The 27,569-nt window shown below is 45.5% G+C and overlaps 1 protein-coding gene across 1 annotated transcript in view; it reads right to left on the bottom strand.

Moving 5' to 3' along the window:
- Positions 1-27,569, bottom strand: part of sema5a (sema domain, seven thrombospondin repeats (type 1 and type 1-like), transmembrane domain (TM) and short cytoplasmic domain, (semaphorin) 5A) — a 394,308-nt gene that overhangs the window by 243,478 nt on the left and 123,261 nt on the right. Inside the window, exon 2 of the mRNA XM_085988245.1 lies at positions 3,567-3,785. Within this exon, the coding sequence (XP_085844371.1) occupies positions 3,567-3,720 (154 nt within the window). The 5' untranslated portion in view covers positions 3,721-3,785. The remainder of the gene's footprint in view (positions 1-3,566; positions 3,786-27,569) is intronic.

The following is a 27,569-nucleotide window of genomic DNA, read 5'->3' as shown; positions in this document are numbered from 1 at the left end:
TTTAACGTAGTAAAACATCCCAAGGCACTTCACAGGAGTATTATAAGACAAAAATTTGACACCAAGCACCATAAGGAGAAATTAGGGCAGATGACCAAAAGCTTGGTCAAAGCGGTAGGTTTTAAGGAGCATCTTAAAGGAGGAAAGAGAGGTAGAGAGGTGGAGAGGTTTAGGGAGGGTGTTCCAGAGCTTAGGGCCTCGGCAGCTAATGGCACAGCCACCAATGGTTGAGTGATTAAAATCAGGGATGCTCAAGAGGCCAGAATTTGAGGAGCGCAGATATCTCTGCGGGTGTGGGGCTGAAGGAGCTTACAGGGATAGGGAGGGGCGAGGCCATGTAGGGATTTGAAAACAAGGATGAGAATTTTGAAATCGAGGCGTTGCTTAACCGAAAGCCAATGTGGGTCAGCGAGCACAGGGGTGATGGGCGAATGGGACTTGGTGCGGGTTAGATCACGGGCAGCCGAGTTTTGGATGACCTCAAGTTTATGTTGGGTAGAATGTGGGAGGCCAGGCAGGAGTGTGTTGGAATAGTCAAGTCTAGAGGTAACAAAGGCATGGATGAGGGTTTCAGCAGCAGATGAGCTGAGGTAGGGGCGGAGACAGGCAATGTCATGGAGGTGGAAATAGGCGGTCTTAGATATGCCATGGAAATGTGGGCAGAAGCTCATTTCAGGGTCAAATATGACACCAAGGTTGCAAACAGTCTGGTTCAGCCTTAGACAAATGCTAGGAGTCGGTGGCTAGGGAACGGAGTTTGTGGCGAGACCCGAAGACACTGGCTTCAGTCTTCTCAATATTTAGTTGGAGGAAATTTCTGCTCATCCAATACTGGATGTTGGACAAGCATCTGACAATTTAGACCCCATGGCGGGGTCGAGAGAAGTGGTGGTGAGTAGAGCTGGGTGTCGTCAACATACATCTGGAAACTGACGCCGTGTTTTCAGATGATATCGCCAAGGAACAGCATATAGGGGATCCCAGAGGTAACGATGCAGGAGTGGGAAGAGAAGCCATTGCAGGAAGCCAGAGTTAGAGGAACAGAAAATTTGGTGGTGGTAGGGTATAATGCTAGAGGAGGTTACAAAGGTAGGGAGGGGTGAGACCACAGGAGCATAGAAAAGGAGCAAGCCATTCAGCCCCTTAAGCCTGTTTGACTCTATAGGGGGCGATTTTGCCAGCCCTGGCGAGGCGGGTATGGAAGCGGGACTGCCGGGAAAATGGCCCCCTATGACTAGTCTCCCCTTGAATTAGATAATGGCTGATCTGTATCTTAACTCTGTCTAGCTGCCTTGGTTCTGTAACTCTTAATACCCTTGCCTAACAAAAATCAATCAATCTCAGTTTTGGCACTTTCAATTGACCGAGCCTCAACAGCTTTTGTGGGGGTGGGGTAAGAGTTCCAGATTTCCACTACCCTTTGTGTGAAGAAGTGCTTTCTGACATCAGCCCTGAACAACCTAGCTCTAATTTTAAGGTTATACTTCTTTGTTCTCTCTACCATATCAAATCCATTAATTATCTTAAACACATCAATTAGATCACCCTTTAATCTTCTATATTCAAAAGAATACAAGCTTAGTCTGTGCAACCTGTCTTCATAACATAACACAAGATATAAATACAAGAATATTTGGCCTTTATTGCTAGGGGGTTGGACTACAAGAGTAAGGAAGTCTTGCTACAATTGTACAGAGCCTTGGTGAGACCACACCTGGAGTACTGTGCACAGTTTTGGTCTCCTTATCTAAGGAAGGATATACTTGCCTTAGAGGCGGTGCAACGAAGGTTCACTAGATTGATTCCTGAGATGAGAGCGTTGTCCTATGAGAAGAGATTGAGTAGATTGGGCCTATACTCTCTGGAGTTTAGAAGAATGAGGGGTGATCTCATTGAAACATAAGATTCTGAGGGGAATCAACAGGATAGATGCTGAGAGATTGTTTTCCCTGGGTGGAGAGTCTAGAACTAGGGGGCATAGTCTCAGGATAAAGCTGAGATGAGGAGGACTGAGATGAGGAGGAATTTCTTCACTCAGAGGGTTATGAATCTTTGGAATTCTCTGTCCCAGAGGGCTGTGGATTCTGAGTTGTTGAGTATATTCAAGACTGAGATAGATAGATTTTTGGACTCCAGAGGAATCAAGGGATATGGGGATAGGGCGGGAAAGTGGAGTTGAGGTTGAAGATCAGCCATGATCTTATTGACTGGCGGAGCAGGCTCGAGGGGCCATAAAGCCTACTCCTGCTCCTAATTCTGATGTTCTTATGTTCTAATAAGAATTTTAAGTTTGGGGAAATGGAAGTCTGGGCATCAATGTAGGTCAGCAAAGGAGATAAACAAAGCAAAATGGGAAGAGAGAACAAAAACAAAAAAAATTAGTAGCATGGAAGGCCAGATACAAAATGAATAAAAATGACAAACTGTAAATAATATAATTGTATGTATGTAAAATGGTGCATAATACTTCCTCTATGCAAATGAGTTTGAGACAAGTCTGCGTAACTGTTTCCACACATTCTCTTGGTAATTCATATTTTTGTGCACAATAAAACCAGCAAATGGTGCAGGGAAAATAGAAGACAGGGAAACTCTAGTATACAGGAAAATTCTAATCATGGGAGCAATGCACTATCTCTGCTACATTATGAACTTCTATCTTGCACTTTCTTTTTCATTTTAAAGTAAATTTAATATTTTCACCTCTGGAACGTGGGTTTGAATCCCGGCCAGACTGAGGAGATGAAAGCCAGTCTCTGTTCATGAAATAAGTTTGGGCATCCTCAACCCAGTTCCTAGTGGCTGTAGGCCCACAGTACAAAACTGTTATGACATTAATTGGCAATGTGACTCAGAATAGCAAAAGGGCGGCTAGTGTGGAAAATGATTGTTTTGTTTTAGTCACAGATTTCGGAGATGCTCCTGTGGCATTGGAACTACGGCACATTGTGGTCAGAAGAACAGAGAAAAGTTTACTCTGCAACTGACAATGCCATTCTTGACCTGGGAATGCTTGAAGCGGACAGTGGGGAAGAGGGGGTAATTTTACCAGTCCCACCTGCTGGGGACAAGTATTTAAAAGAACAACATCTTGCATTTATATAGCGCCTTTAATGCGGGAAACGTCCCATGGTGCTTCACAGGAGCATTATCAGAAGAAAATGGACAAAAGGTCAATAAAACGGGCACAGCACTTGCCAGTTTTTTCCCATATGTGCTCAGGGCAGGCAATGCTTCCCACCTGGAACACACGGTCAGAAAATTACCACTTAGGTGCCTAAAATGAGAAAGTATTTCACTTCTAAATACTAATAACATTCACTCTGGCAGGCAAAATAAATCACCAACATGTTTTGTTTGGGGTATCAGCAGAAAGAGGGTTCTCCTCTGTACAAAATCAGCAGGATATTACATTTTAACTTCATTAGTTCTACTCAGTAGCAAATTATATTGCATATGAAAGGTTTTAAAGGAATGATTTCTTATGCAAAAACAGCAATTCTGTAAAATTGTATCATTTGCCCTCCCATTCACTCTGCTGACAGACGCAAAGCGTACTCACTCACCTCTATGAGTTACAACAGGATGCTCTGCTCGTTGACACTGCAAGTGCTCCAGCAAAACAGATGATCCACTGCTCCTATCTCCTCCGACCAACACAAAGAATCCATGAACACCAACTAAAAATGTCCAAATCCGATTGCTCTTTATTGGAGCCATGGGATGATTAGCAATGATCACTTCCCCACTGGCCTTACACTTTTACTGTGTGCATCTGAAAAGACCTGTAACAAAAAATAAACAATAATGAAGCGTAAGTCTTTTTACATATAAAATGCTTTGTTGCATAAACTCTAGTGTCAAATACTGAACAATGTAACTCCATTCATGTATTAATGGCGTGGTATGACTTTATTGATACTGTTTTGAAACAATGTTGCCACTTGGTACAAAAACTAAAATGATAAACTGTTAAGTGACAGATTAACATAACAATTTTTCCATTCCACCCCCGCTCCATAATGTGGAAACCAACATTAGCTCGTCTTCTGACAAAAGGTCATCAACCTGAAACATTAACTGTTTCTCTCTCCACAGATGCTGCCTGACCTGCTGAGTATTTCCAGCATTTTCTGTTTTTATTGCAGATTTCCAGCATCCGCAGTATTTTGTTTTTGTACGAGCTATTCTTCACCTGTATCTCTGAAGTTTTTATCTGAGGCTAGCAACATAGGTTTACATGGGATAGACGCACAGAAACAGGCCATTCGGTTCAACCAGTCCATACCGGTGTTTATGCTTCACTCGAGCCTCCTCCCGTCTTTCCTCTTCTAACTCTATCAGCATAACCCTCTATTCCCTTCTCTCATATGCTTATCTAGCCTCCTCTTAAATGCATCTATACTATTTGCCTCAACTACTCCCTGTGGTAGCGAGTTCCACACTCTCACCACTCTCTGGGTAAAGAAGTTTCTTCTGAATTCCCTATTTGATTTCTTGGTGACTATCTTATAGTCTGATGGCCTCTAGTTATGCTCTTCCCCACAAGTGGAAACACTCTCTCTGTATCCATTCTATCAAAACCTTTCATGATTTTAAAGACCTCTATTAGGTCACTCCTCAGACTTTCTCAAGCGAAAAGAGGCCCAGCCTGTTCATCCGTTCCTGATAGGTGTACCCTCGCATTTCTGGTATCATCCTTGTAAATCTTAACTGTGCCCTTTCCAGTGCCTCTATATCCTTTTTATAATATGGCAACCAGAATTGTACACAGTACTCCAAGTATGGTCTAACCAAGGTTCGATACAAATTTAGCATAATTTCACTACTTTTCAATTCTATCCCTCTCGAAATAAACCCTAGTGCTTGGTTTGCTTTTTTATGGCCTTATTAACCTGTGTCGCTACTTTTAGTGATTTGTGTATTTGTACTCCGAGATTCCTTTGCACCTCTTTCCCACCCAGACTTGCACCCTCCAAGTAACAAGTGACCTCCCTATTCTTCCTAGCAAAATGTAATACCTCACATTTATCTGTGTTGAATTTCGTTTGCCAATTATATGCCCATTCTGCAAGTTTATTAACGTCTTCCTGTAATTTGTTGCAGTCCTCCTCAGTATTAACTAGCCCCCCCCCCAATTTGGTGTTATCCGCAAATTTAGAAATTGTGTTTTTGATTCCAAAATCTAAATCGCTAATTTAAATTGTGAACAACAGTGGTTCCAGCATTGATCCTTGTGGAACACCACTACCCACCTTCTGCCACTGTGAATAGCTATCCATTCTGCTACTTGTCCCCTGACTCCGCATTCTCTGACTTTATTAGTCTATTATGTGGTACCTTATTGAAGGCCTTTTGAAAATCTAGATAAATTACATCTACTGCACTACCCTTATCTATTCTCTCTGTTACCTCTTCAAAAAATTTAATGAGGTTGGTCAAGCAAGACTTTCCCTTTTGAAAATCTTGCTTGACCAATCACGTTGCTGTTTGTGGGACCTTGCTGTGTGCAAATTGGCTGCCGCGTTTTCTACAATACAACAGGACCTCTTCAATATACTTCATTGGCTTTAATACAGCTTGAGACATCCTAAAAGGTGCTATATAAATGCAATCTTTTCTTAAAAATATGTATTACATCACTCTCGTACCTTGCAAAAACCATATGCTACATATGCAACAATAGAAGGAAAACATGGAGTCGTCTATTGCCTCCCTCGGTGATCACTCTTGGTGGGAAGTAGTATATAATGCTACTACAATTTGCATTTATATAGCGCCTTTAACATAGTAAAAACATTCCAAGGTGCTTCACAGAAGCGTTATCAGACAAAACTTGACACTGAGCCACACAGGGAGATACAGTATTAGGACAGATGATCAAAAGCTTGGTCAAAGAGGTAGGTTTTGGGCTTGTTTCCTCTGATGTATGCAATGCCTGCTAAGCTCTTATCATTTTTTCACTACTGTTTACAAATAAAAAAAAAATTCAAAAAATATTAAGCAGGCTAACATTCCTGCTGTTCTGCTAGAACTGGCCTTTTCTATGTGGCAGCTGCAGCTGCATGTTCCCATCTACTCGTACCCTGTTTTGGTTTGGACACAAATGTTTTATTTTACATGGAATGCATTTCCACTCGACTTTCCCAGTGTGACATTTTTATCAGCTTCTGTCACTGGCACAAACCAGGACTTTGAAATATACTATTCTATTATATTTCTTTACTACTCACAACTGACAATTTCTTGAATAACTAACTCATCTCTTCATCAGTTCCAGATATTTCCCAGGGCTCAATAAAACTGATGCATCATTGCAATTTGCTCTGCAAAATGATGGAATCTCAATAGGTTCGTTTAAGTTCAGCCTCTGCCTGGTTAATACAGTCTTGGAGACTCACTAATCAAAATCCTTGAACTGACGATCAGTTTTCAATTTTGTGCTGCAAACACAAGACTACTAATCAGATCCCAGATTGATCTGAAGTTGTGCTGGTGGTATTCACACAACCAGTGTAATGAACACCAGAGAAATCAACTGCATTTTCCTTCAGCTACCATCAAATCTATTGTACAAGGAGCACCCTCATATACTTTAAAATTAACTAGCATAATTTATAGATTTATTTCACTTTGTGAAATGGTAATTGTGAAATTTAAGAGTGCTTTATTCATCTTTTAATACTATAGTCTGAATTTATACATTGTGTTGTACATTACACTGGGGTTTTTTTGCTACTCATTACTGAAAAGATCCCCAATAACCAACACACCTCTTCATCAGCTCCAGGCAGTTCTCAAGGCTGGGTTACATTCCGATCAAGAAAGGATAGGAGGCCAAAGGGTGGGGTCCCGGTGGATCAGGGAGGCTGAAATCAGGATGTGCAGGGAGAGGGGGGAAGCATAGAAACATAGAAGATAGGAGCAGGAGTAGGCCATTCAGCCCCTCGAGCCTGCTCCGCCATTCAATGAGATCATGGCTGATCGTCCAAATTCAGTACCCTGTCCCTGCCTTCTCCCCATATCCCTTGATCCCTTTAGCCTTAAGAAATATATCCAACTCCTTCTTGAATATATTTAATGAATTGGCCTCCACCGTCCTCTGTGGTAGAGAATTCCACAGGTTCACCACTCTCTGGGTGAAGAAATTCCTCCTCATCTCTGTCCTAAATGGCTTACCCCTTATCCTTAGATTGTGACCCCTGGTTCTGGACTCCCTGACCATCGGGAACACCCTTCCAGCATCTAGTCTGTCTAGTCCTGTTAGAATTTTATAAGTTTCAATGAGATCCCCTCTCATTCTTCTAAACTCCAACTCCAGTTGGCAATTCAGAATTTTGCACTTGGATGTAAAGTGCAAGCTACTTGCACTCGGCTTTACATCCACATTTAGGCATGTGTCTTGCGGGGCAGGGAGATGGAAGAGGAGAAAGAAAATAGACCCTGATATGTTTCAATTCTGCAGCCTTGCAACACTTAGGGGGAAATATTCTGTTGCTTTGCACTAAAGGGCGCAAAGCAACTAGCGCCTGGGCACAGCGCCACTAACACCTCCCGTGAAATTCAGCGGTAGGTTAGCAGCGATGGCAGCCGGTCGCACCCCACGGTGTTGCGTCTCCGGCGATGACGTCATCACTGTGCACAGCGCCCCGCTCGCAAACTTGGCTCGCGCCCCCTGACCTACCACCTGACGCTATGTCCAACAGGGTCAGGGTGGCATTTTTGCGGCCAGGGTGGAGATAATTAAAGGGCAGGTGCCGGGCGGCCATTTTTTTGGGCCGCTTGCCAGCACCTGCCCCCTCTGGCCTCCTCTGCGGGGTGCCGGCCATGATCCGTCAGGTCTCTTTTGCTGGCATCCTGCTCCCCAGTGGTCCAGCAGGGCCCCGGTGCACGCTGCACTAGGCCCCTCCCCTTTAATCAGGGGAGGGAGGCCTGCAGTACCGCGGCGCTACATGCTGGCACGTGTGGTGCTGCTGCATGTAGTGCCTCGATTTCAATGGGAGCGCCCCAAGAGGGAGGGGGAGCACTTCCAGTAGCGGCCCACCTCCTGCTTGGGGTGCTACCATTGAATTTCGGGCATGGGGGCGCTAACTACTAAAAGTAGCATCCCAGTGAAGTTATTGCCCCAAAGGGGGCACAAGCAAATTTCCCCCCCTTATACTTATTTATGTTACATCACTGTTTGCCACTGGCAGCCCTAACATCAACAGCAATGCTGTGATTTAAATGCGGTAGTGTAGGAATTGATGAATTCCTAACTAATAACTGAGGTCGACTCAGGAGATCAATCAAACAGGTTTTTAATGTAAGACTAAACAAGTTCAAACAGTTTGATGAGATCGATACAGGAGAGCCACGAAAACAGGTCTTAACAAGATGGAGATTCCATGAGGATTGCCTGGGCAGTCACGTGGTTTGCGACGTGACGTCATCGCGTTTGCCCGTGTTTTCCCGCGCTCTTAAAGGGGCCACACCCCGTGCATACAAACACTATATACAAAACAAAGTAATGTCTAACACAATGGTACAGGCTTAGGCTGGTGTTAGAACATCGTTAAAGGGAATTATATACAGTTGCCCAGAGTCATTCAGTGGCTCCGCCACATGCGCCCCCCCAGAATTCGCTTTAACGGACAAAGTCAAACGGTGAGGGGGTCTGATGAGCCTGTCGGAACGGCTCCTGTACTCCTGAGGTGGAGGCTGCTGGGCGGCTGGCGGGCGGTTGCGCTTGGTCTGCCGTAACGGCGATGGGTGGCCGACCTCGTCTCGGCGGTTGTGCTGTCTCGACGGGGTGATCGAGGTCCAGATGTGCCGGCTTTAATCAATCGACTGAAATGTGGTCCGGTTTACCACCGACATCTACCTTGAAGGTTTTGTCCCCTGCCTCCAACACGCGGAAGGGACCAGTATATGGGGCCTTGAGTGGATCCCTATGAGCATCGTGGCAAATAAAGACGTATTCTGCCTTGTGAAGCCCCGTTGGAACGTGCGAACTCTGCAGCCCGTGGTGCGAAGTGGGCACCGGCGCGAAACAACTGGCCACCTCTTGGTGACTAGTAAGCTGGTCAGACGCGGACCAAGGCTTCGTCGATTCTGGTAGGAAATCCCCTGGGGCTCGCAGCGGTTGACCGTACACCAGCTCCGCGGGTGACAAGTGAAGGTCTTCTTTGGGGGCCGTGCGAAGACCCAACAGGACCCACGGTAGCTTGTCTGCCCATCCAGCGTCCTGGAGGCTGGCCCGCAGGGCGGCTTTCAGTGACCGGTGGAAACGTTCAGAGACCATTCGCCTGTGGATGGTAGGCTGTGGTGCGGCGTAATTTGACACCGAGTCCTTGGGCCACTGCATTCCAGAGTTCAGAGGAAAACTGTAGTTCCCTGACTGAAGAAATATCAGCGGGCACTCTGAAACGGGCGACCCAGGTGGAAATGAATGCCCTGGCCACGTCCGCCTAAGTAGTGGATGATAGGGGAACTGCCTCTGGCCATCTGGTGGTGCGGTCAACCATGGTCAGGATGTGTGAAAAACCATGGGAGGGTGGGAGTGGACCCACCAGGTCCACATTGACATGGTCAAACCGTCGCTCCGGAACTGTGAAGGTGGCCAACGGAGCTTTGATGTGACGCTGTACTTTGGCTTTTTGGCAGACCACGCAGGTGTTGGTCCAGTCACGGACATCCTTGTGCATGCCATGCCATACGAATTTGGCTGACATCAGCTTCTGAGAGGCCTTCATTCCTGGGTGTGACAACCCATGTGTGGCGTCGAACACTTTGCGGCGCCAGACGGCCGGTACAACATGGCGAGGGTCCCGTACGGAGACATCACACAAGAGCGTGGTACCTGCCGCATGGAACTTGACGTCGGCCAACTGGAGGCCAGTGACGGTGGTTCTGTAGGCCTGGACTTCTGGGTCCGAGGTTTGATCCGCTGCCATGAGGGCGTAATCGATGCCTAAATGAACCGTATTGACGGTCGCGCAGGAGAGGCAGTCGGCCACCAGGTTGTCCTTACCGGCCACGTGCTGTATATCCGTGGTGAACTTGGATGTGTAGGTCAGTTGACGTTACTGTCGGGATGACCACGGTTCGGCGGTCTTGGCCATGGCGATGGTGAGCGGCTTATGGTCCACGAAGGCGGTGAAGGGACGTCCTTCCAGGAGGAAGCAAAAATGGCGGATGGCCAGGAAAAGAGCGAGCAACTCTCGGTCGAACGTGCTATACACTCTCTCGTTCCGCCGTAGGTGACGGCTGAAGAATGCCAACGGCTGCCACATCCCGTTCACCCACTGCTCTTGCACGGCGCTGACTGCGTAGTCTGACGCATCGGTGGTGAGGGCGATGGTGGCTCCTGGCAGTGGGTGTGCCAGCATAGTCGCATTGGCCAAGGCGCTTTTGGTGTCGGCGAACGCCCGGGCCATGTCAACCGTCCAGTCTACCGTATCTTTGCCAGTCTTGCCCTTGAGGGCCTCGTACAGGGGCTGCATGAGTAGTGCTGCCTTAGGCACGAAACGGTGGTAAAAGTTTACCATGCCTAGGAATTCCTGCAGGGCCTTACTGGTTTGCGTGCGTGGAAAGGACGTCATCGCCTCTACCTTCGCTTGTAAAGGAACCGCTCCCTCTGAAGTGATGCGATGCCCCAGGAAATCAATTTGTTGCAGGCCGAACTGACATCTGGCCAGGTTGATAATCAGGCCGTGTTGGCTGAGACGTCGAAAAAGGGTGCGAAGGTGACAGATGTGTTCTTCTTTAGTGGGACTGGCAATGAGAATATCGTCCAGATAGACGAAGAGGAACTTGAGGTCCCGCAGCACGGAGTCCATCAGGCGTTGGAAAGCCTGGGCGGCGTTCTTTAGCCCAAACGGCATTCTTAAAAACTCGAAAAGGCCGAATGGGGTGATGACTGCAGTCTTCTGGACGTCTTGGGGATGAACGGGGACCTGGTGGTAGCCCCGGACGAGGTCGACTTTTAAGAAGACAGTGTTCCCTGCCAAATGGGCGGAGAAATCCTGGATGTGGGGGATCGGGTACTGATCAGGAGTGGTGGCGTCGTTTAGGCGTCGATAGTCACTGCATGGCCGCCATTCGCCGCCAGACTTCGGGACGATGTGGAGGGGTGAAGACCAGGGACTATTCGACCGGCGAATAATCCCTAACCGTTCCATGGTCGTGAACTCCGCTTTTGCGACCGCCAGCTTGCCAGGTTCCAGGCACCGGGCCCGCACGTAGACCGGGGGGCCGTTGGTGGTGATGTGGTGTTCCACACCATGTTTTGTGGCTCTGGAGGAGAACGTGGGTCTTGTCAGGTCGGGGAATTCGCCGAGCAGGCGAGCGAACTCATCCGGAGCTGGAAAAGCACAGGCGGCAGTGCGTGGCGTAGTGTTACTGCGGTAACAAGGGATAGAATGAAAAGTTGCCACGTTGATCAACCGCCGGTTCCTCACATCAACCAGGAGGCTGTTGGCGCACAGGAAATCCGCGCCGAGAATGGGTTTCGAAACCTTGGCCGTCACAAACTCCCAGTAAAAACGTTGGTCCCCGAAACACAACTGCACCCGCCGTCTGCCGAAGGTCCGAATCGCTCCGTCATTGGCCGCTTCAAGGGTGAGGCCGTGAATCCCGGTCTGTACATCGAGGGCGGACGCGGGTAATATGCTGCACTGCGCCCCGGTGCCGCACAGAAAACGATGACCGGAGAGAGTATCGGTGATAAACAGCAACTTGCCCGCGTTGCCGATCACCATCGCGGTCGCGGGGCGCCCGTTAGACCCGTTCCTCGGTGGTCATAGTTGTTTTTGTTTTTGGGGGAAGCTCCAGGGAGGGCGGCAACATCTCGCTTTCGCGCCAAACTGCGCATGGTAGAAACACAGCCCAGCAGGCGGACGAGCTGGGACGGCGTCTGCAGGTGATGGGCGCCTCGTGGCGGCGCAGTACTGCTAAGTAACCGCAAAAATTTTGTCCGCCTCTGCCGCGAGTGCTGCGCAGTCCTCAACTTCGGATCTGGCCAGGGCGGCTTGCACCTGTTCCGGTAGCTGGCTGAGGAATATTTCACGGAATAGGAAGCATTCCGGTTCGGAGCCAAGGAGTGTGAGCATTTGCCTCATTAACTCTGAAGGCTTGGAGTCCCCGAGCCCGGGCATAGCGAGCAATCGACGGGCGCGCTCCGCTTTAGTCAGCCCGAAAACTTGCAGCAACCGCGCCTTGAGGGTTTCATACTTGCGCTCCGTTGGAGGGTTCTCGAGGAGGCTGACGATCCGTGAGGCAGTAGAGCTGTCGAGTGCGGAGACCACATAGAGATATTTGGTCTGATCCGCAGCGATGTCCCTCAGGGCGAATTGGGCCTCGACCTGAATGAACCACGAGGTCAGCTTGCTGCTCCCAGAACTGCGGTAGCTTCAGCGAAACGGCGTTGGCTTCCATGCTGTGTCCTTTTTGTGAAAAAAGTTCACAAAAAATGGGGTCACCAATGTAGGAATTGACGAATTCCTAACTAATAACTGAGGTCGACTCAGGAGATCAATCAAACAGGTCTTTAATGTAAGACTAAACGAGTGCAAACAGTTTGTTGAGATCGATACAGGAGAGCCACGAAAACAGGTCTTAACAAGATGAAGATTCCACGAGGACTGCCTGGGCAGTCACGTGGTTTGTGACGTGACGTCATCGCGCTTGCCCGTGTTTTCCCGCGCTCTTAAAGGGACCACGCCCCGTGCATACAAACACTATATACAAAACAAAGTAATGTCTAACACAATGGTACAGGCTTAGGCTGGTGTTAGAACATCGTTAAAGGGAATTATGTACAGTTGCCCAGAGTCATTCAGTGGCTCCGCCACAGTAGCACTAGTTCCTCTGTCAGCATGGAGACTGACCTCAAAAGGAGTTTTTCTCACTCTTTGGTAGAGGTGCGCTGCTACCACCAACAAACAACAGCTGCCACCAGTAACACTAACCGTTGCAGCTCGCTAGGTTTTATAAATGCAGATCCATAAATGTTTTAATTCTGTTATGACCTTCTCTCAACACTAGGAAAGATCCCTGGTCAGGAAATTAGTCACAATTATGATTTTGGGAAAAAAACATGTTTTTTTTTTAATTGCCTGCTCTGAAGTCCACCCCCAATATAAATGAGACACACTTACTAAGCATGATTGGTATTTGAAGCTAAGACAGTCTGTCAGACTGTTACTTGTTCATCATTCAGAGAGATCAGAAGGATATGGTGACAACACCTACTGTTTCCACTTCATACCTTAATAGCAAATGGGTTCATTGTTCGCTCTGTCTCAGATTATTTCATGCATAAGACAATATTTCATTAACAGGGAGTGAGGACATGCCTATGGAAGTGTTGGACATGAAGAAAAATATCTGGACTATGTCCAAATTGTAACAATGGCAGAACAGCTTCTACAAGATTTTTATATTTTGTGAACATTTCACTTCATGAAAAGCCACAAGTAGATTGTCCAAATGTGCAATGAACATTTATATCACTGACACCAGAAATCACAAATGACAATACCAGTGATGAAATTATTCTATCACAGAATCAGCGAGTGGGAGGCAGCTGGGTCTGCAGACTGTACCGGATACCTCAACAGCAGTGGCATTAGACCAATGCTGGATGAGAGCTGATAATGCTCAGATTTCTATTATATGTGGTCCTACAATAGAAACTGAGCATTACAATCTTTCTGCATTCAGTACAACCACTGTAACTGGTTATCAAGATTTAGCTTGTAAGTTAAATAAATAATTCCTTTCAAACATGAATTAATCCTGATTGACACGTATTATTTATAAAGTGAACAAATCTATGACACTTATATTTCAATATAACGGAGTTCAGAAGAATGAGAGGGGCTCTCATTGAAACTTATAAAATTCTAACAGGACTAGACAGACTAGATGCAGGAAGGATGTTCCCGATGGCCGGGAGTCCAGAACCAGGGGTCACAGTCTAAGGATAAGGGGTAAGCCATTTAGGACAGAGATGAGGAGGAATTTCTTCATCCAGAGAGTGGTGAACCTGTGGAATTCTCTACCACAGAAGGCAGTGGAGGCCAAATCATTAAATATATTCAAGAAGGAGTTAGATATATTTCTTAAGGCTAAAGGAATCAAGGGATATGGGGAGAAGGCAGGGACAGGGTACTGAATTTGAATGATCAGCCATGATCTCATTGAATGGCAGAGCAGGCTCGAGGGGCCGAATGGCCTACTCCTGCTCCTATCTTCTATGTTTCTATAACCCAAAATATCCTTTAAATTACTCAAAATCAGCAAACCCATGTCAATAGCTGTATCGTTTTAGCAGCCCTCATGACCTCTCTGCACTCATCTTGTTTATGAGACCCACTTCCTGCTCCCTCGACACTATTCCCACTAAACTGCTGACCACCCAACTTCCTTTTCGAGCTCCCATGTTAGCAGATTTCTCTCTCTTTAGGTACTATCCCCCTCTCCTTCAAATCTGCTGTTATCACCCCTCTCCTCGAAAACCAATCCTGACCCCTCCATCCTTGCAAACTACTGCCCCATCGCCAACCTCCCTTTCCTCTCCAAAGTCCTTGGACGTGTTGTCGCCTCCCAAATCCATGCCCATCTTTCCTGCAGCTCCATGTTTGAATCCCTCCAATCAGGTTTCCGCCCTTGCCACAGTATCAAAACGGCTCTCATCAAAGTCACAAATTGGATCCTATGTGTCTGTGACAAAGGTAAACTATCCCTCTTCATCCTTCTTGATCTGTCTGCAGCCTTTGAAACGGTTGACCACTCCATCCTCCTCAAACACCTCTCCGCCGTCGTCCAGTTGAGTGTGACGGCACTCGCCTGGTTCCATTTTTACCTATCTAATTGTAGCCAGAGAATCACCTGCAATGGCTTCTCTTCCCGCTCCCGCATCATTATCTCTGGTGTCCCCCAAGGATCTATCCTTGGCCCCCTCCTATTTCTCATCTCCATGCTGCCCCTTGGCGACATCATCCAAAAACACAGCGTCAGTTTCCACATGTACGCTGACGACACCCAGCTCTACCTCACCACTTCTCTCGACCCCTCCACTGTCTGTAAATTGACACACTGCTTGACCGACATCCAGTACTGGATGAGCAGAAATTTCCTCCAACTAAATATTGGAAAAACCAAAGCCATTGTCTTCAGTCCCCGCCACAAACTCCGTTCCTTAGCCATCAACTCCATCCCTCTCCCTAGCATCTGTCTGAAGCTGAACCAGACTGTTCGTAACTTTGGTGTCATATTTGTTCCTGAAATGAGCTTCCGACCACATATCCGCGGCATAACGACTATTTCCACCTCCATAACATCGCCCGTCTCTGCCCTTGCATCAGCTCATCAGCTGCTGATAATCTCATCCATGCCTTTGTTATCTCTAGACTTGACTATTCCAACACACTCCTGGTTAGCCTCCCACGTTCTACCCTACGTAAACTTGAGGTCATCTAAAACTCAGCTGCCCATGTCCTAACTCGCACCAAGTCCCATTCACCCATCACACCTGTGCTCGCTGACCTACATTGGCTCCCAGTTAAGCAACGCCTCGATTTTAAAATTCTCGTCCTTGTTTTCAAATCCCTCCATGGCCTCGCCCCTCCCTATCTCTGTAATCTCCTCCAGCCCCACAACCCTCTAAGGTATCTGCGTTCCTCTAACCCTGGCCTCTTGAGCATCCCTGATTTTAATTGCTCAATCATTGGTGGCCGTGCCTTCAGCTGCCTCGGTCCTAATCTCCGGAACTCCTTCCCTAAACCTCTCCGCCTCTCTACCTCTCTTTCCTCCTTTGAGACGCTCCTTAAAACCTACCTCTTTGACCAAGCTTTTGGTCATCTGCCCATATTTCTCCTTATGTGGCTCGGTGTCAAATTTTGTTTTATAATACTCCTGTGAAGCGCCTTGGGACGTTTTACTACGTTAAAGGTGCTATATAAATACAAGTTTTTGTTGTTGTTATCTGGGTTTGTGGGGGTGGGGAGGAAATTAGTTACATAAAGTTCAGAAGAGAGATTAATTTCTTCATCGCATCTCTTGGAAATGTCCCAAAGTACTTCCCAGACAATGGCGTACTCTGAACTGCAGTGATTATTGTTATATATGATTCAAAAACTGGAGCCAATTTGCACACAAGATCCCAGAAAAGCAGTGAGATGAACGACCAATTCATATGTTTTTGAGGTGTTAATTGAGGAAGGTATGTTGGACAGCAACACCTGTTCCACTCATATTTGAACAGCATGATAGGGTCCTCCACATCCATCTAAAGCCCCAGGTTAATATCTTATTCACTCTGACAGTGCAGCGCTCCCTCAGTCTTGTATTGGAGTGTCAGTCTAGATTCTGTGTTGAGGTCTGGTAGTGGGTTGAAAAATCATATATAGTGCGCAACCAAATTTCCGATAGGCATTTCCACCAGATGAGGTTCCCTGCCGGCAGCACAAAGTCAGCAAATTATCCCGAATATCATCTTAAAATGTACTTTTTTAAAACTATTTTCTGGACCACATGGGTGCATTACATTCATTTTTATTTAAGAAAACAATTTTGTGTTTCGTACAAAACACACACACACCTCTTTTTTTCACTCTGGCAAAATGCCAACCTGTGAATTCTAAACAGAACAATTTGGCACCTCATTATTTCATAACTGCTAGAATCTAGGAAATGTCAAGGCACCTTAAATTGCTCAGCTATTAAAAATATATGTACCACCAGTAATCCAAGGCAATTTTTTTCCATGCAACAACATATGTACTGAGCGTAAGTTTACATCAATGTATAAAAATTATACAAGATTGTCAGTTATACATGTGGTACATCGTACAGCAAATGTTTCTAACTTGTAAACGTGATATTGAAACACCATACACAATGAACAGGAACAAAACATCATTCGGTTGAATATTTATCTTCAATACTGGTTCTTGTATATCCTACTCGGGTATACTTACAGTTTCACTTTCACCTTCCTCTTGTTTTAAAAGAAAAATCAACGTGCTTATTAAGACATTCTTTCATCTCAAGTGACAACTTATGAAAGGAAAAAGTTTTGACAGACAAATAGAGATAGAACAGCAGTGGGAAATATTTTAAACCGTGATCAATAGAGCTCAACAGAAATATATTCAGTTAAAAAGCATCAACAAACTAGCCAATAATGAAACACAATGGATGAATAAAAAGACACGGGTAAAATTGAAACTAAAGGGAAAGGCATACACTAAGTACATAGACAATAAAGGAGAGGATGACAAAAGGGAATACAAAGAGGCTAGGAAAGAAGTCAAAAAACAATTAGGAAAGCAAAGCAGAACTACAAAATTAAATTATCAAGGAATATAAAAAGAAATAGTAACATATTCTACAGACACATAAATAACAAAAGAAAAATCAGGTTAGGGATAAGACCACTAAGGGATGCGCACAGGTAATGACAGTGAAATGTTGAATAGTTACTTTGCCTCAGTATTTACCAGAGAGACTAACGAGGTGGGCAGGACATTAGAAGAAGAGATTAAAAAGATATAATGACATTTAAGATAGAAAGGGGGAGATAATTGATAAACTAATCAAACTTAAGAGAGGATAAAACCCCTGGTCTGGATGGATTGCATCCACGCATATTAAAAGAAGTTAGGAAAGAGATAACAGAGGCACTATTACATATCTATAACAATTCATTAGAAAAGGGAATAGTGCCAGAGGACAGGTAGACAGCTAGTGTTAATCCTATATTTAAAAAGGGAGATAGAACAAGTCCAGGGAACTATAGACCAGTTAGCTTAATGTTGGTGGTAGAAAAGATAATGGAATCTTTACTCAAAGATGTAATAGAAAAACATCTAGATACCAAAAATATAACAAAGAGTAAACGGCACAAATTTCAAAAGGGAAGGTTGTGCTTCACCAACCTTCTTGAATTCTTTGATGAAGTAACAGAAAGAGTAGATAAGGGTAATGCAGTAAATGTAATGGCCGCGAAATTCGATAAGCCCTGAAAATGGGTGTGGGGATCGCGATGCACGATTAACCCGCATCTGTTGTGTCCGATGCAGGCAGCACGCCATTTCGTACTGCCATAGAATCATAGAATGGTTACAGCACAGCAGGAGGCCATTTGGCCCGTTGAGCCTGTGCCGGCTCTCTGCAAGAGCACTTCAGCTAGTCCCACTCCCCCGCCCTTTCCACTAGCCCTGCAAATATTTTTCCTTCAGGTACTTATCCAATTCCCTTTTGAAAGCCATAATTGAATCTGCCTCCATCACCCTTTCAGGCAGTGAATTCCAGATCTGAACGACTCGCTGCGTAAAATTTTTTTTCCTCATGTCGCCTTTGATTCTTCTGCCAATCACCTAAATCTGTGTCCTCTGGTTTTCAACCCTTCCACCAATGGGAACTGTTTCTCTCTATCTACTGTCTAAACCCCTCATGATTTTGAACACCTCTTTCAAATCTCCTATCAATCTTCTCTGCTCTAAGGAGAACAACCACAGCTTCTCCCGTCTATCCACATAACTGAAGTCCCTCATCTCTGGAACCATTCTTGTAAATCTTTTCTGCACCCTCTCTAAGGCCTTCACATCCTTCCTAAAGTGCAGTGCCCAAAATTACTCCAGTTGAGGCCGAACCAGTGTTTTATAAAGGTTCATCATAACTTCCTTGCTTTTGTACTCTATGGGCAGGATTTTCATTGGGCCGTGGAGGCGGGATTGGAGGCGTGTGGGGGGTTAAAATCCCAAAATTGGGGGGGGCACGAACCCATCCAGCCCCCAACCCGCCTCCATGCCAGTTTCAAAGGAGGCAGGTACCCGACCCGCACTGGGACCCACCTCCCCAAGGCGGGAAGGGTATTAGTGCCAATTAACTGCCTGTTAACAGGTAGTTAACAGGCAGTTTTTAGCCAAATCCCTATTTTCATTGTTGAAATGTGGGATTCCCGACAGCTCCAAACCACGCCAAGTTAGCTTGGCGGGCCGTCGGGATGAAGGGCTTGGAGGGGTTGAGATGTCCGGTGTTCAGGTGAGTGATGGGTGCATGAGTGCAGAGGTAAGTGTGTTTGGTGTGTTTAAAGTGTTTAAAGAAGTTTTACTTACATTTACATACCTTTACAGCCTTCCTTCCCTCAGGTCTCGGGAATCCCTCATCTCACCGGCACAGAAAGTAGAATGGCCGTGATCTGTCAAAAGTTCCAGCATTCAGCTTTCTGTTCCGGGGAGATCTCTAAGTCATCCTGACAGGAAGGAATTAACTTGGAGTACAGATTGTCAGTGTTTGACAGCTTCAAACAACTGTGAAATGCTGATATTTCATCTGTCAAAAGGTCTTGACAGGTGAATTATCAATCTGTGACATCACCTGTTGCCGGGTGGCCCTTAATTGGCCTGCTGAGCCAGCTGGGCGGGCTCAACAAGGTCAATCAAGTCAAAATCGCGTGGGTTGGCTAGAACTCGATGGAGGCGGGACTACAACCCCGAAAGTTGTAGTCCCGCCTCCTACCCGACTCCTCAATGAAAATCCAGCCCTATGCCTCTATTTATGAAGCCCAGGATCCCATATGCTTTTTTAACCTCTTTCTCAACCTGCCCTGCCACCTTCAACGATTTGTGCACATATACCCCCAGGTCTCTCTGTTCATGCACCCCCTTTAGAAATGTACCCTTTAGTTGATATTGTCTCTCCTCATTCTTCCTACCAAAATGTATCCTTTCGCACTTTTCTGCATTAAATTTCATCTGCCATGTGTCTGCCCATTCCACCAGCCTGTCTATGTCTTCTTGAAGTCTATCACTATCCTCCTCACTGTTCACTATACTTCCAAATTTTGTGTCATCTGCAAATTTTGAAATTGTGCCCTATACGCCCAAGTCTAAGTCGTTAATATATATCAAGAAAAGCAGTGGTCCTCGTACCGACCCCTGGGAAACACCACTGTAGGCCTTCCTCCAGTCTGAAAAACAACTATTCACCACTACTCTCTGTTTCCTGTCACTTAGCCAATTTCATATTCATGCTGCCACTGTCCCTTTTATTCCATGGGCTTCAACTTTGCTGGTAAGCCTATTATGTGGCACTTTATCAAACGCCTTTTGGAAGTCCATGTACACCTCATCAACCCTCTCTGTTACCTCATCAAAAAACTCAATCAATTTGGTTAAACACGATTTGCCTTTAACAAATCTGTGCTGGCTTTCCTTAATTAATCCATACTTGTCCAAGTGACTGTTAATTTTGTCCCAGATTATTGTTTCTAAAATCTTCCCCACTACTGAGGTTAAACCGACTGAGTTCTTTCCCAACGGCATTGTTGTTCAGATGTAATGCCGACAACTGTCTTCTCTGGATTGAGGCGGAGGCACCAGGTCCGGAGGCAGCGTACCAGTATGTCCTGGTCGCTTGTTAGCATCCTACTTGTTTCCTGTAGTGCTGATGCCTGCTTCAGCGGTGTTATGTCATCGGCATATGCAAACTTCCGGGATTTGGTGCAGGGCATGTCCGCCATATAGATGTTGAAAAAGGCAAGCACTGACCCCTGCGGCAGACCGTTGTTGAGCGTCCGTGTTCAACTGGTCTTGTCACCAAGATAGACACGGAACTAACATTTCCTCCTTAGGGTGTTGATAAGCCTGAGTGTCTTGCAGCATTGAATGATTATTGAAAGCTTCTGTAGCAGACCTTCGTGCCAGACAGTGTTGTATGCCAATGACAAGTCTATGAAGGCAGCTCCAGTCTTCAGCTGCTTCTGGAACCCTGTCTCAATGTTGGTAGTGAGTGCAAGAACCTGGTCAGAGCAGCTTCTTCCCTCTCTGAAACCCACCTGCGCGTTTGGGAGGGCAACTTCTACAGCCGGTTTTATCTGACCACCTTGCAAACCGCAGAGCGAAGGGTGATGGGGCAATAGCTTTTGGGATTGTTGGCAGTTCCTGGCTTTAGAATGACAACGATTTTGGAATGGCGTCAAACTTCTGGGATTATCCCAATGTCAAGGATGTTGGAGGCAAGTTTAGCAAGCCACATCCGTCCATTTAGGCCCTGGTTTTTGAGGAATTCTGGGTAGATTTCATCGATCCCGGCAGCCTTCTCAGGCTTGGTGACTGTCAGGGCTGTGTCCACCTCTTCGGCAGTGAAGGCCGCTGAAAAGGTGGTGTGCGGAGCGGCTTTTTTCAGAGAGAACTTAAGCAGCTTTTTCACTCTACGTTTGTTTTCGGTGGTAGTCGTTACCTTTGAGTTGGTTAGGAGGCAGGCCGCAATGGCCTCTGCACTGACCTTTGGCGCCTCACGTGGAGTTTCCTGCTGGAGTGTGAGAAATCCAGGTTTTCAGTGGTTTCTCGTCATCGCGCTAATCTGCCTTCATCTCAGGAATCCATGAGTGCTGTTGCTGTATCCGGGTCTTGAGTGGCATTGAATTGTGCCAGCAGTCTCTCGCTCTCCTGGGACCAGCATTGCACTTATTCTTTCCTGTAGCCACGTGGGATGTTTCTGGCGGCCCCCACTGTCAGCAGTCTAGGAGCTGATGACAACCTACATGTAGTCTCTCTGTGTGTGTTAGTTCACCGAGAACTTGCCAGCTAATGCTATCAGGAAGACGGCTGAACGCCCGAAAGCGGCCTCCCGGTCTGAAAAGCATGAAAGCAAGCTGGCTACAAAACAGAAACCAGAGAGTAGGGGCTAAGGACAGCTACTCAGACTGGCAAAAGATAGGAAGTGGTGTTTCAGAAGGATCTGGGACCACTGTTGTTCACTATTTACATTAACAATTTGGAGTTGGGAATCGAACGTACAATTTCTAAATTTGCGGACAACACCAAATTGGGAGGTGTAGTTAATACAAAGGAAGAATTCGAAAAATACAAGAAGATATTAATAAACTTGCAGAATGGGCTTTTAATTGACAAATGAATTTCAATGTAGATAAATGTAAGGTGATGCATTTTGGTACAGGTAGACTATCCTTTATCCGAACTTCCGAAAACCGAAAACCTCTAAAAACCGAAAGTTTTTTCGTTCAGCGTAAGTCGTGCGCACGACATGACCAGAGTGGCGCATGACTTACGCTGAGCAGGGCAGAGGGTCACAGAGTTCTTTCCTGGGTAGGAGATTGCAGGCCGAGCCGGGCAGTGTGAAGGAGGTGCCGGGAGAGTGAACCCAACAATACAGCGGCCCGTCCGATAGCTGCAGCGGCCCGTCCGATATTCTTTTCTCCCCCCGACCCGACCCGAACCGAACTGCGGCCCATCTGATATTCTTTTCTCCCCCCCCCACCCGACCCGACCCGACCCCCGACCCGTCCGATATTCTTTTCTCCCCCCCCCACCCGACCCGACCCCCCCCTGACCCGAACCACGGCCCATCCGATATTCTTTTCTCCCCCCACCCCCGACCCGAACCGCGGCCCGTCCGATATTCTTTTCTCCCCCCCCACCCGACCCCCGACCTGATTTGCGGGCCAGCTTAGTAGGAGTGAGCCGATATCCGGCTTTCCAGAGAAGCAAGAAGGGGAATGAGACACGGAACAGTCGAAGAGGTAGCCTGAACTTTTAAAATTTATATTAAATACAAATTTCCCAGTCTTATAATAATACCTTCTGAAATCCGAAAACCGAAACTCAGCTGGTCCCAAGGCTTTCGGATAAGGGATAGTGTACCTGTAGTAAGAATAAGGAGGCCACATACTGTTTGGATAATAAGAGTTTAAATGGGGTAAAGGAGGAATGCGGTCTGGGGATACAGATACACAAATCACTAAAAGTAGCGATACAGGTTAATAGGGCCATAAAAAAAAGCAAACAATGCACAGGGGTTCATTTCTAGAGGGACAGAATTGAAAAGCAGGGAGGTTATGTTAAACTTGTATAGAAACTTGATTAGACCACACTTGGAATACAGTGCACAGTTCTGGTCTCCATATTTTAAGGATATAGAGGCACTGCAGAAGGTGCAAAAAAGAACTGAGGGGTTATAAGTATCAGGAAAGACTTAACAGGCTGGGACTCTTCTCAAGAAAAGAGAAGGCTGAGGGGTGACCTGATAGAGGTCTTTAAGATAATGAAAGTGTTTGATAGGGTAGACATAGAGAAAATGTTTCCACTTGTGGGGGAGTCCAGAACTAGGGGCCATAAATATAAGATAGTCACTAATAAATCCAATAGGGAATTCAGGAGAAAGTTCTTTACCCAAAGAGTAGTTAGAATATGGAATGCGCTACCACGAGGAGTAGTTGAGGCGAATAGCATAGATGCATTTAAAGGGAAGCTAGATAAGCACATGAGGGAGAAAGGAATAGAAGGATATGCTGCTAGGGTTAGATGAAGAGGAGTGGGAGGAGGCTCATGTGGAGTGTAATAGATCAGTTGGGCAGAATGGCCTGTTTCTGTGCTGTAGACTTGATGTAATATGGAGCTATGCAAGCAGCTGCCCAGAATCAAACGTGGTTTTTTTCTGCTCTCTCTGACACACAGATACTTGCTACTTGCTACCTAATAGCACTGTGGGAGTACCTTCACCACACTGCAGCGGTTAAAGAAGGCGGCTCGCCACCACCTTCTCAACAGCAATTAGGGATGGGCAACAAATGCTGGCCTTGCCAGCGACGCCCACATCCCATAAAATATTTTTTAAAAATCAACAACAACAACAACTTATATTTATAGAGCGCCTTTAATGTAATAAAACAGCCCAAGGCCGTTTCACCCATTCACAGGAGTGTAACCAGAAAAAGATCCTGTACATACTCATGCCCACCTGCGTTTTAATCAGCACACAGGAAATCTGAATTTTCTTTTCTACCTCACGCTTCCTAGAAAATGTGCAAGATGTTTCAGCTAATCAATTGTAAATCTGACCTGCAAGAATAACATTTTATTTTGCTATAAAGCAATACACTGTGAAGACCTATCACAGGTCAGTCTGTGCGAAGCAGTGGCGTATAAAAAGGTTTACAATATTGTCTGAATTGCTAGCTATTAAACATCAGCTGCTTCCAGTTAATGATGGTAATCATAGCAGAAAGTTTCTTGACAACATTTATGCCTAACAGCATTTAAAGCGTACTCAGTTACAAATATTTATAACAGGCTCAAAAAGCATGTCTTCTACACAAGGCCTGCACATTGAGAACTTTTGGATGGACAGCACCAGAGCGGCTGATTATTGAGTACCATTACCTGGCCTTTGACAATTATGTTAGTGCTACTGAGTAGTAATGATTTACCACCAAATGTGGGCAGACCATTTAATCAGGGGAGGTCTGGCACCCATTCCAACCTTTCCAGCTTGAAAACTAGTGGAATTAGTTAACCTTCATAGCACTGTGATCAAGTTATTTAATCTGTGGCACTAGCAACATAATCACACCTGGGTTATCCATCCAGCAGTACTGCTCTTAGACTGAATCTTTACTCATCAAACTCTGGGGGAATCATGCCAATTTTAGACAGTAATTGGTTAGTTGGTTTTTAGCCATTCAGAGGCCAATTTTTCAATAGGCTACAGGAAACACAAAGACAAGGAGTGTTAAAGTGTCTAAACCAAAAGAAAAATAAGAAACAAGGGTCTGAAATCGGAGTAGTAGGATACATTAAAAATCAAATCAAAATTAAAGTAACTATAAATAGAAGAGAGAATAGAGAATAAAAGATGACGGCAGGAGAAGCAGGGGTGTTTAAAAGTTTTTACACCCTTTTGAATCTAGTTAATCATCTGTGGAGTTCCTCACCGGAAAGAAGCAAAGTAACGCTTGTGCCTCCTACTCTTCATGTAAATCTTCCTCTAATTCTTTGTGTTCATGTCTGTCTTTCCGTTTGTCTTAACTCAGTCTTTCTCCTTCTTTGTCTCTTTCTGTCTGGCTTTGAGACACTTTCCTACTCTCCGTATCTGTCTCTCGGATTAAGTATATTACATACAATGTTCTCAGCTACAGCTCTCTCCATCTGTTACTTTTTATTTTATCTCTTACTTCTTTTCTCAAAATCTATTTTCCCTGTCACCTTCTCTAGTTGTATTCTTGTAACCTGTTTTTGTGATATTTAGTTTTAAATCATCTTCTGTTCCCTTATCACTTGTGTCTGCCCATTTCTCTCTGTAACGACCTGCAACTTTTAAAAGAACGTGAGCATACATTGGTGGAAGGTGCCAAGGATCAAATTGGGGACTAAAAAAGTGTGGGGAAAATATTATTAACTTACATAAAATCACCCAAATGACAGCACAATAAATAATGAGAGAGCAAAACTACAAAAAAATTGGTATATACTGTAAATGCATTGAAAGAGTCCTCGGCTACATCCACAAGATTGGTCCTGACTATAAAAGGGTAACATAGGCCAAGAGAAGAAATGAAGTCGCAGGCCAGGAGAAAAGGTGAGTCTTGAGTCCCTGAGACAGAAGTAGCCCTCTAGAAACAGCAGTTCAGGAATGTGGAATACCATACCAGCAACCAGCTCCAACAACACTCAAGAAGCTCAACACCATCCAGGACAATGCAGCCCGCTTGATTGGCACCCTATCTACCACCTTAAACATCCACTCCCTCCACCACTGGCGTACCGTGGCTGCAGTGTGTACCATCTACAAGATGCACTGCAGCAACTCGCCAAGGCTTCTTTGGCAGCACCTCCCAAACTCGCGACCTCTTCCACCTAGAAGGACAAGGGCAGCAGGTGCATGGGAACACCACCACCTCCAAGTTCCCCTCCAAGTCACGCACCATCCTGACTTAGAAGTATATCGCCGATCCTTCATTGTCGCTGGGTCAAAATCCTGGAACTCCCTACTTAACAGCACTGTGGGAGTACCTTCACCACACGGACTGCAGCGGTTCAAGAAGGTGGATCATCACCACTTTGTCAAGGGCAATTAGGGATGGGCAATAAATGTTGGCCTTGCCAGCGACGCCCACATCCCATAAAGCGAATTTTTAAAAAACAGCGACTATAAGGATAAAATTTAAGGGGGAATTATTTACATTTTTATGCTAATTACATTATTAATGTTATTTATATGGTGATATGTTCAACTTGGCCAGAAATAACTTGAAAAAATAAATTCAGTGATGTATTGGTTGAAGTTGCAGCTTTTCATGTGGTTGTTTCTCTGTGGGTTTCTGAGACCTTTGCTCATATATATATTGCTTATATTTGACCTTAAGCAAAAAGCATGATACAATATTTTTCTGCTATAGACAAGTTTAATATGCCACCTTACAGATTTAATACAATAGATGTACAACTTAATTATACATTTACTTTACTGCTGGCTGGTTGGCGCTTTCTCTCCTGCCTGCTGGCAATATCAGTCACAAAAACTCTTCAGAAGCCCCAGAAGCAAATGTAAATATATTAAAATTTAACAACTACATTCATTACTGCTGGAAACAGAAAACAGCCACAATGAATTCTGTAATTACTGCCCGTTGGTGCTAAGTCTTATGGTCGACACACAGGAAAAATACTGAAATTAGTCACTGATTATAGTGACCCTTAGAGCATCTGCGTCCTGTTGCAAAAATAAATTGCAGTGTTCATCGTACTGGAAGAGCCCATTACTGACAAGGAGAACTTATTTACTGTAGTGTTAAATGTATCTGACATATGATCCTACGTGAATTATTGTGTAACCAGCTGCACTCTCGAAACAGTTATTATACATGTCTTTACCCATGTATTGAATTATGAATGTTTTATGTTTTCTTACCACTTTAACGAGGAGTGGGCCTTTGGCGTAGCGGTAGCATCCCCGCCGCTGGGCCAGAAGGCATAGGGTTTCGAACCCCGCTCCAGACAGTCCCGGCAAGTGGAGTCGGAGTTCCGGCTCTAAATTCTGGGTTGACATCCAGCGGGATACTTGCGTCCGTGGGTGGGTGGGTGTGGGTGGCCCCCCCCTCATATGGGTTGTGGGAGCCCGTAAAACCCTTCCGTCATAGGACTAACCACCCTAATTGTTAAGTCCGTGAATGATTGAGACACGGACTAGCAGGAGAGAAACAAACAAATCTTTACAGGTGAAAGGCATAAAGGAAACTAACCAACAGAGGCTCTCTAGCGCCTTTCATACAGGGGTGGTCACTGCCGGTACTGCAGTCTGAGACCAGTTATTCTCTTAAAGGTACATACACAACAATTCCTCCCCTTTTAGATAAACAGTACATAACATTCATTTAACAACTAATGATAACGAATTACAATCACAATTACTGTTGCTAGATACATTGGTTAAGTTTAAGCAATTATAAGTTCAGTCTTTGAGGAGGCTTCCTGATTCTGTCTGGATAACGCCTCTTTGGAGTATCAGGTTCTTCTGGCAATGTTGAGTCGGAATCAATGTCATTGTTTGGTTCATCTGCTTCCAATACTACCGGTTCGGCTGTAGCTGCAATTGGAACGTCGATTTCATTACCAGGTGTATCTGATCGTGGTGTGGAGTTGACGTTTTCCAGTGACTCTAGAATCTGGTCAGCATGGCATCTTACAATGCTCTCCCCAATGTCCATGGTATACATGAGAGGTCCTTGTCGTGTACAAATCGTTCCTGGCTGCCATTTCTCAGTGCGGTAGTCCCGGGCC

Source organism: Somniosus microcephalus, chromosome 5, assembly GCF_052327205.1.
Source record: "Somniosus microcephalus isolate GS21.2 chromosome 5, FLI_Smic_1.0, whole genome shotgun sequence".
In the NCBI taxonomy this organism is placed as follows: Eukaryota; Metazoa; Chordata; class Chondrichthyes; order Squaliformes; family Somniosidae; genus Somniosus; species Somniosus microcephalus.
The sequence above is the reverse complement of the archived record's forward strand: the minus strand, read 5'-3'. Positions and strand labels throughout refer to the sequence as shown.